This window comes from Eucyclogobius newberryi, unplaced genomic scaffold (assembly GCF_026437365.1).
Source record: "Eucyclogobius newberryi isolate DKJ021-1_F unplaced genomic scaffold, fEucNew1.0.hap1 SCAF_8, whole genome shotgun sequence".
NCBI classification, from domain to species: domain Eukaryota; kingdom Metazoa; phylum Chordata; class Actinopteri; order Gobiiformes; family Gobiidae; genus Eucyclogobius; species Eucyclogobius newberryi.
Genome location: NW_027316500.1, coordinates 18,995,612 through 19,005,522, shown reverse-complemented (window position 1 = coordinate 19,005,522; position 9,911 = coordinate 18,995,612). Strand labels below are relative to the sequence as shown.

The 9,911-nt window shown below is 37.8% G+C and overlaps 2 protein-coding genes across 4 annotated transcripts in view; both read left to right on the top strand.

Annotated features, from left to right (window-relative positions):
* The first annotated feature begins 392 nt into the window (after positions 1 to 392).
* LOC140351383 (protein phosphatase 1 regulatory subunit 1C-like) lies at positions 393 to 2,941 on the top strand. The gene is made up of 5 exons (XM_072437200.1): positions 393 to 570; positions 911 to 971; positions 1,174 to 1,211; positions 1,290 to 1,344; positions 2,439 to 2,941. The coding sequence occupies exons 1-5, from the start codon at positions 409 to 411 to the stop codon at positions 2,492 to 2,494; spliced, it is 372 nt and encodes a 123-aa protein (XP_072293301.1). The 5' UTR covers positions 393 to 408; the 3' UTR covers positions 2,495 to 2,941.
* A 271-nt stretch (positions 2,942 to 3,212) lies between these two features.
* phactr2 (phosphatase and actin regulator 2) overlaps positions 3,213 to 9,911 on the top strand; it is a 33,157-nt gene continuing 26,458 nt past the window's right edge. For 2 of the 3 annotated variants that reach the window (XM_072436854.1, XM_072436851.1), the window contains exon 1: positions 3,213 to 3,356. In XM_072436854.1, coding sequence (XP_072292955.1) covers positions 3,218 to 3,356 — 139 coding nt within the window. In that variant the 5' untranslated portion in view covers positions 3,213 to 3,217. Of the gene's footprint in view, positions 3,357 to 7,394; positions 7,520 to 9,911 lie in introns of those variants that run through there. The other variant, XM_072436853.1, reaches the window with a different exon arrangement.

Genomic DNA, 9,911 nt, shown 5'->3' with positions numbered 1-9,911 from the left:
ACATGGTTTTACTCACAGGATTAGCACTCTTATGATAGTCTATCAAAAAGCCCAAGATGATCATTGGCAATTTGAAATCATTCATGAGTCAATAAAAATGTATAAATTGCAAAGCCCACACGTAGAGTAACTGACTGTGCTACAGCGCACCGCATTTGGTATCTTATGTTTTTTGTAATCAGCTTAGTCTGAGGCGTCTAAATACTTGACCTCATTACACCATACACACATTTTAAATACATCTTCAAATCTAAATTATTTGCTGTGGATTAACATGAAATAATGTGACCTAATGTATTAAATAGAGTCCACATTTCATATGTGAGCGTGTGTAATGTATCCGAGAGGCTCACCCGCCGTGGTACACATTAGTGTGGCTCTCCATTTGCCTGTTGTTGATGCACTCAGATGGAGCCCTCCCCCCGGCCACACCCCTCTCCTCCCCGCTCTCCTCTCATAGTTTTGTTGTCCACTTGTGACTCTGTGAAAATGGAGCCGAGCAGTCCAAAGAAGATCCAGTTCACTGACCCTCCACTGCAGGACCAGCTGGACCCACAGGCCGCTGAACACGTGAGTGCAGCAGAACTTCTGTACAGTGAAAACATGCTGTTTTCACCAATATTAAGAAGAATTACTAGGATAATTGTAGCCTATGATCTTCTTTTATTTTACTGCTTTTATTTGTTACTATTTTAACAAGACAAATTGGTGAGGGATGTAGCCTACATTTTTGACAATCTGCTCCCTCCATTGAGCAATATTTAAGATTAAAACAAAACAGTATTCGTCTTACTCAAATACTGTAACATTAGGAAAGAAAATCTACTGTCTATCAAGGCCCTGTGGTGTTGCATGGATTGTGTGATCTATTTGAAAAACTTTGATGACATTTGATCTTTTACCTTAATAGATTCGACGCAGAAGACCAACGCCTGCGTCCCCGTTTCAGGTCTGCAGGCAGCCGGAAACAGGTAAAGAAGCATTCATTCAATAATTGTAGTACTATTTTCATTTTCACACTCACTAAATGTATTTCTTGTCATTATAATATTATTTTATAGTCTGAAAATGTAATAATATGATCCTATTTGTGGCTTGGACATTGCCGTTTTGGTAAATGTGCACAAAAAGTGAATGTTTTGAAGTGCACTGACCCTGCCTCTTCTCCCTCAGATGTGGTTATTCAACAGTCATCAATCAGACACTCACAGGTTTGTATTGTTAAAGTCAGCTATATATGCCAGCTCTTTGTTTTAATGCATTTATTTGTTATTATTATTGCTTAACAGACGCCAAACAGCTCGGAGAGGAAGTACAGTGCTCACAGTCCCCCGTCAATGAAAGGTAAATGTATGCTAAAGTTGACCATTTTCTTGATTGTGGCATTTTAAGGAGTTATTTAGCTGCATATTAGTGATTGTGTTCTGTTATAACTGCTCTGTTGGTGATGTAACGTGCTAAAGCTGTTAAGGTTCTGAGTGCACTGTATCAAATCTATTGAAGCTCTGGGCTGTTTCCAGGAAGGGCCCACTTAAGCTTTGGCTCATTGATCCCGGAGTAAATGTCTTTATGGAGGATGATTTCACTATATGCTTTAAAAATGTGTCCAGAACCGCTGCAAAGTCTTTTAAAAAGAGTCAAAGAAATTGTATATTTTGTATATTTGGGACTGGTGTGGGTGAAAGGAAACTAGCAATTTTTAATGTATATATATGTATGTATGTATGTATGTATGTATGTATGTATGTATGTATGTATGTGTACATATATATATATATATATATATATATATATATATATATATATATATATATATACACATACATATATACATATATATATACATTTACACACAAAATTACGCATTATATTTAAGATTGAGGATTCAGTTTGACCATTTTGGTTACATTTATACTTTTCTTCTTGGTGGGACATGAGCAGTAGATGTGACATTAGTTGGGGTCATTCCACAACTGTTACCTGGCAACCATAAAGTAAACAAGGGCCAAAATCCAAAGAAATTACACAATAATTGTAAATTGGCAAATAACAATACCTGATAACACCCCTATGGATGGGATGTCGCTTATTGATGACACAGACGGAGGGATTTCAGAACTCAACTGCAATATTTTTCGGCACAAACTGCAACTAGGAAACACATTCACCACTGGTTCTAACCCACCAAAACAAACAAATAATTACAAAAACATGAGAACCTGTCATGTGCAATTCAAAGTCATTCTGATTAAAAAGTTTGCAGAATTGTTCAACTCAAAAAACATTTTAAACATATACTGTATATATCATGTTTTTATTGTTATTAAAATAAATGAACTAATGTTGCGGGGCCAGTGTGACTAAGCAGTTACAGTATATAAAATATACAGTTTTCCTTCAGAGACAACACTGACCTTTATTTTATTTATTTTTTGCAGACTTCTCATGTGACCTCAAAAAGGAGCTGTCCAGTCCTGGTTCTGTCTCCAGATAGAAAGCTCTTCTTAAAGTTTGGTTCAACTGCCCACAATGAGACCTTCATTACTATTTTGCTTAAAGTTTCTTATGCAGAATAGCTGTGAATTATAACCTTGTAGAAAACATGTCGGTGGTGTACATACTGTATTTACTTCCCCCTTTTATCTATGAAACAATGTAATGTCTTTAACAAAGAGCAGAAAACAGAAACAAGTTTAATAACTATATTATATCTACTGCAAAGTAATCTCTTTATTTTTGTTGCACCTGTTTTACAATTGCAAAATAGCAACCTGCACATCAAAAATGTTACTGTATTTTCCACAACGGAAGTCGCTAACACACATAATATAGGCTTATTTTGATTTGTCAGGCACGTGTCTTATGAAGCACACATATCTCTGATGGCTGCACTACATGTAGTACACTTCTGCTGGCACTGTTGTATGTATTATACTGTTTGCTCATATCTGACTGTGGGCCAAAGGGAGAGACATGCTATTTTAAACACAACATACATTTAAAGTGTCTTGAATTAAACCTGAATAAAACACTTTTCCACACTTGTTTTTGCTTTGAGCCTACACTTCTTTGCTGTGCCTGATGTAAATAGTCCTCAGTTTTGGGGCCGCAGACGCACGCGGGCTGTGGGGGCGGGGCCTTCACAAACCGGAACAGAGCGTGTTCTGCACGATCTGCACAAGGAAAGTTTGCAGAGCGCAAAGGTGAAGCTGCAGTGATGGAGGCGGAGGAGAGCGACGTCCACTCAGAGATCAGGCACTTCCCCACACTGTGGCCCCTGCCGCGCTTCAGGTCCCACAGTGACACCTCCGGGTTCCACTCCAGGGTCCTGCTCCGGCTCCGGGGCGCGCGCTCAGGTAAGGCCCCAACACACGTGAGGGGGAGACCTCCACAGGGCCACAGAGGATGGGAGAAACGTGATCGTGAAGTGCACTTTTTTGCGTTGCACACTCACAAGTTTATGTATTTGCATTTAAGACGGTTTTAGTTTTGTCATATAATTTTCTCTTTTTGACTTCCAATGCCGTTTCTTTCTGAATTATCCTGACATTTGTTTGTTAAAGATCATGTGGTGTAAAACTTCTGTGGGCCTTGATTCCAGTGCTTTGTATCATCTTGTCCTTGTTCTGCTGTTCTTGTTGTGGTTAGAGTCACTTCCTTCATCCAGGGCCACTGTGTGACGTGTGAGATGGGCCCTTATGCAGCTCCAGTCACACTCATTACTAGACTCATGTTGTGCAGTTTCGATCTGAAAGAAGATCACGTTTGGTCACAGGAAGCTGTAATTACAGGAAATGATGATGGTGCCACTTGTAGCCCTACTGCAGGTTTGTCTGAATGCTTTTGTTTGTGAGATATATTTGTTGTTTTAAGTCTATACCTTTATGTTGTGTTCACGTTGTAGAATTTGATGATGTCATAATCTCAGATGGGAGAAAGGACTTTTGTAACAATGAGAGATTTACATTTTAGTTTTTCTTTTTTCTTTTTCTTTTTTTAAAAGCAAAATAGAAATTCATAAACACTTGAACAAACCTCAAACTGCAATATTAATATTGTGTTTTAAAGTCCTTTTAACTGCAACATTCACACTTTGGAGATGAATAATGAGGCCACTTTCAGAAGCTTTCAAAAAGAAAAATGATTTCAGTTTCGTTATTTCTTTGGACAGAGAAGATATTAAACTTTGTGTTTGTTTCATGTGGATAGACCCAGTAATTACAGCCATGAACCATAAACCAGGACAACAAATCTGCAATCTGAGCAAGCAGCAAAGTCCACCATAGTATTCTGACCGTCTCAAGCTCAGTTATAGGCAATATTGAATGTTGTGATATCAAGTGAGCAGAAGCTATTGGTTTATATTCAGTTTATTTCAAATCTCCCTTAACTATTATTATTTGTTTTACCAACGAAAAAATATATTTGGCCTTCTGTCTACCTATTCTGTAGCACATTTTAGCAAAAAATATAATAATCATTTGAAAAACATATAGAAATCTCTTGACAAACATATTTGCAGTAAACAAAACCCACACCAGAGGGCGCTAAAGCCCCAAGTTCAAACAGCACAATGATGGATTTTGTGGTTGTTGCTGTTGTCGTCATACAATACAAACTGAAGTATTTTAAACAATATTTATCGACCTATAATAATAATATTATAATAATAATAATAATACATTTGAAAATCTTACCTGTCATTCCATCATGCAAAAATGAATGAATATCCTGTTCTTGAACTAAGGTGGATTCAAACAAAAAGGGCAAATAGGCACAGATTATCAGGAAACAACAGGGTTAAATAAAGCGGCTGAATGCGTAACAGAGCTTGTTCTAAAAGCAGCCATGACGGGCTCTGGGCTAATTGATGCCAGTGCAGAACGGAGAGGAGGAGGAGAGGGTGATTAAGGAGGTGGAGGGAGGACACATGGAGAAAGCTCCTCGTGCTGCTCTGCTCAAAATAACATTGATTACACAGCCTTTTGTCCAACTACTAGTTAAAATGTGCTGTAATCCAAAGAGCTTTGTCCTGTCAAGCCCCCACACAGTTTCTCCAACAGCTACATACTAGAGTGTAGTGTTACATTATGGACAAGTAAGTTTTGTATTGTGTTTGCAAAATGTTTAAAGGAGACTTATTCTGTAAAATGCACTTTTTTAGCCGTGTTACACAGTGTTTCTTCTCAGCAAGATTAGTCAGAGTTATAGTTTGATTGATTCGCGCTCGCTTAAGGGGCTTGAGTGCTCAGAAAATGTTTCTTTTCATCTAGGTTAGGCTTATACCTGTCTAATACATATTTTCAGTTGTCCTGTTTCTATTATTGACAGTATTGATGTTGATATATTCATTAGTTTGGTCGGATAGTCCCTGTGGTAAATATGATCATAATTTAAAAATAAACATGTTTTTGTAAAATCTTAAATATAATCTTGTCAAGTGTGGCGTCTAACTTTATTCCAGTTATAGTGTGCATGCTGCTATACATAAATACTAATCTAGACGTACATTTTAGTACATTTTAAGTGCTCATCCTCTAAGCAGCAGGTTGGTGGTTCAAATCCTGCTCCAGATGTAAAAATCATCGGATGCGCACACGTTGACGTAACAGGGCTTTGAGTGAAGGTTCACCGTTTTATTTGATGTGTTCTGTAGAAATAACTGTTCTACATTGCGTCCTCTGGATGTATTTCCTTGTCCATGTTCCTGCTCAAATCAGATCTGAGCATTATAGACAATTTTACACTTTATTAAAATGAATCGTTTGGTGTGATGTCTTTGTTGTCTTTGCCCCAAACCTTTTTGAGGTGTTTTGCCAATTCTACAGCAAGAATCCTTTTCAGCAGACACGACCTCTCAAATCTCCATATCTGCTCATCACAATCTCTATGTTTGTGAGTCTTCTTTTGTGCATTAGTGTGATTATTGTGTGGGAAGGTGTTGTACTCAATGAGCCAGGAGTTATTTTCTTCTTGCTTGTTATGAACTGTTGTACTGGACCCACAGCGACGAGCTGCTTCCTCTCCCATCTGTCCATCAGTAACTATGTGGTGTAGTTACTGGCTAAGCCTTTAACTCTGTTAATATCAGTGGAAACACCTCGACAGCAAAGGGACAGGATGTAGGCTAAAGTATGTGGTTAACTAACGCTGGTGTTTTGTATGTAAGTGCTGCTGACAACAGACATTTACAGATGTGTTTGTATGTAATTTAATTAACCATATTCTTGTTCATTATTTCCACAGATAAACACATTACTTTTAGATATGGTTTAAAAATAACAGGATATTAAAAATCTCCTCGTATCAGTGTCACTATGGATACTGACGTCTACTGGCATTGACATTGACCTGTTCTAATCTGACAACTGCGTCTATTTGTGCTTGAAATTGATTTATTTTTGATCCCACCAAATGAATAGATTGAAATAAAGATTTTATATTTTATATTGAGCTACATTTGCAGTTTTCAAGTTTAGAGCGGCATCTAGTGTAAATCAAATGACAAATTACCTGGCAATTATACGGTTGGTAGAAGGCGTGGGATTTCATTAAACGTTTTCATTGTTATGTTTATTACTAATAGAAAATAATAAATATGTATGTTCTCTTTTGCGGCTTTATCAATTGCTAGAAATATCTTGGATTAATGTGTCTGTCGCCCTCTGCTGGCAACAAGAGAAATGGAACAGGTAAAAATGATTCTATTTACTGGCACAGTCACGATCAACGTGAAACAGATTTGTTATGTAAGCGCTGAAATACCTTCCTCTTGTCTCCATGGAGATCTAGAAGTGTGTGCGTTGACTTGAATGTTCCACAGTGAAGCATTAAACTTCTATATCTAGCATTGTTTTTAATGCTTGAAGACCATGCATTCTTACGCTGAGCAGGCTCGCCTCTTCACAGATCTGACCTGTAACTTGGCCTGGTGGCGTCCTCTGCTTGTCTTCATGGAGATAAGTAATGCACTACTGTGGAACAAGGCAAAGCAATAACATGAAGTCAAGTGGCAGATAATAATCAAAGCGTTTTGCAGAACATGGATACTTGTGTGATAGAGGATTGTGGAGACAAAACAGTCCAATACGTCCTCCAGACTTTATATAGAACACCTCAGAAATACACAGGCATCATATGAGCAGTGAAAAGGACTGGAGCCAGACTGCCAGAGGAAAAAGTGATCGGCCGAGACAGAGATAAAATCAGTTGGAGATGCGCGCTGTCGTGAAGAACGGAGATGGAAACACATTAACTTTTAATGCTCTTTATTGGAGTGGGCGGAGGGAGACTGTGGGACGGACCAGAGAGGCAGCACCAACAAGGAAGGGAGGGTGAGTCCAAAGAGAAAACCAAGAGACCAGCAGAAAGAAAGAGCGAGCAGTGAGTAAGTGAGTGAGTGAGGGAGGGAGGGAGGGAGGAGAAGTGTATCAGAAGAGGAAGATAGAAGAGGTCGTGCACCAAGGATAACCTCAGTCTGCAGCCGCTGCTACACCGGGCCCAGTCATGGAAAATGACGGTGAGATTCTCCTTCCTGTTGTACTCAAGTGTTGCAGCAGTATAAATAGAACAAGATAGACTGCTGTTGACTGTGACATAGTATATTGCCGTTGGACTGTATCTGAGAGTGTACGAAGGTTAGTTTATGTGGTTCACGGCGTTCTTGTGAGTGCTGACTCAGCTCTGAAAGGGCCTTCGTGCACTTTTTGATTATACCTGACAGATAGTTCAGTTGGGCGGTTGTCATCACAAGAGCTGGTTTTTCAAGTCTTCATGCTTCAGAGTTTCGTCAAAAATTCACGAGAAGACTATTATTGCTTTTATGGTGTTGCCAGTTGTTATGTTGGCAGGAAGCTTGGCTTGTGTTTACATCTGACTTAAATCCTTACAATGTGATGTCAAGAAGCGATTATGGATTTTGTAAGTGTGCCCAAAGTTGCATTATGGTACTATTATGGAGTGTGTTATGGAGATCACTCTGGTGTTTGTTGAGCTTTAAATGTTTGGGTCTGCAGTCATGTCACAATGACATGCAAACAGTACATGGTGGTCACAATGAAAAGTCAAAGTGTTACTTTTCAGGTGAAGGGTCGCCCACAGCTTGTCTCATGACATAGCAATGCTTTACTTGGAATTTTCCACTGTATGATATTATTAAACATATCCATCTTGCATTTAAGTGTATTTATTGCAAAAATGACTTGGCCTGGAGGCATTACTTGCTTGTCTCCATGGAGATAGATACAACAAAGCTCTACCAGAAGTTGTATATATTGCATCTTCAGTTATGTTTATGAGCTTTTAAACATTGTATCATGTTATATTTTGAGTGATTCATGCATATTTGAGTAGTCTTTATTCTCCTGCAATCAAGACTTTCTCTGTATTTTCTTAAACAGTGAGTCGGCAGCGGGATGTAGCCATTTTTGCACAAATGAAAAAAACAAATTGGCTTCTCGCAAATTGAAAGGTCTGACAGCATGAGCTTAATGATAAGAATTTAGCCACAATTGGTGTACTCTTAATTACATGCCAAGTGGGCATGCTTGAAAGAATTATATGCAAACCTGTATTCAAATCACTGCATGTTGGTGATAAATCTTTGCACATAAATTGATATTCATAATATGCTGTAAACACACTTGATTGTTGCCATGGGCTGCTTTTCAGTTCAATTTGCTATTTCCACAAAAAACATCGAATTTTACACAATGTGCATTTATTATTTGTGTCTTATCAGAATTGTGTGAAGAAAAAGTGACAAAGACATTTACCAAAGTGGAGTTGTTGTAATTTGCAAGTCAAAGCAGCATCTGTGAACGCAAACATACAGTGCACATGAGTGTCCTGGGAGAACATGAATGATCTTATCCCATTATTATGTTTATTATGGTTTTTGCATGTGTATTTTGTACACAACATGGTTTAACAGCCTGAAATCTGTGGTGCGTTTAAAAGACGGTTTGTCACACGTTGGTTTTCATGTGAGTCTGTAACATTGTTCCTCATTCTCCTCTCAACTGGATCATAAATCACACCCTGCTGTTTACTAGATACAAATCAAAACAAAAACAAGAATAAAAACTAGATTTTCATTACTGACATAAATGGGACAAAATTGGACCTTTCCTGAAAAGCTTTTGATTGATGTCACAATTATAAGACCACTATTGATTCAAGAAATTCTTCCAACTATAATCAGTGCATCAATTAGTCGACTAAAAGGGATTGTGGTGTGGTGCGGACAAAAAGTTCTCAAATTGATATCATAATTATAAATATTTTCTACTGTTTTATTTATGAGCACATTGAGTTGGTCACATGGAATATGCTTTAGATCCATTAATTCAAAGTTGCTGTTTCGGTTGTAGTAAACAGCATCTTTGTACCGTCTTAAATTGTCTCGTCACATCCAAAACTAAAGAAACTCCCTCCATGTCTTTCGGTTGTTGCTAAAAAACCACATGCTGATATTACTGTCCATTTTGTGTTGAAAAATAATAGAATTCTTAAAAATAAGGTTCAAACATTAAGCCTTCAACTAAAATTCAAAGTTTTTCAACCGGGGCTGCAACAATTTTAGTTGTAGACTAGTTTGCAATGACTGTATTGTTTGTGATGAATTGAGTCTGTAGAGTCCAGATAACAATTGTCATAATCTAAACATAATCATAATTTTTAATAGATCATCATTGCAGCCCTAGTGACAACACTGTTTTGGAAATACAAAGGTTCATAAATGTTCTTGTTTCTCTATTAAATACTGAGGCAAAAGCGTCCAAAAGTATGAACATACAAATAGTTATTGAAATATGATCTTTAGCATTTGTATACCATTGATAGTAGCTTTCTGATAAATGCAGACTATTTCACTCTTTTCACGTTCCATAGAACTTGCTTCGTTAGATCCT

What these genes read in the sequence shown, in the direction of transcription:
- LOC140351383 (XM_072437200.1), top strand. Translation starts at nt 409, where the DNA reads ATGGAGCCCTCCCCCCGGCCACACCCCTCTCCTCCCCGCTCTCCTCTC. An exon ending in CTGCAGGCAGCCGGAAACAG is followed by an intron (nt 972 to 1,173) that starts GTAAAGAAGCAT and finishes CTTCTCCCTCAG; the next exon opens with ATGTGGTTATTCAACAGTCA. An exon ending in CAGTCCCCCGTCAATGAAAG is followed by an intron (nt 1,345 to 2,438) that starts GTAAATGTATGC and finishes TATTTTTTGCAG; the next exon opens with ACTTCTCATGTGACCTCAAA.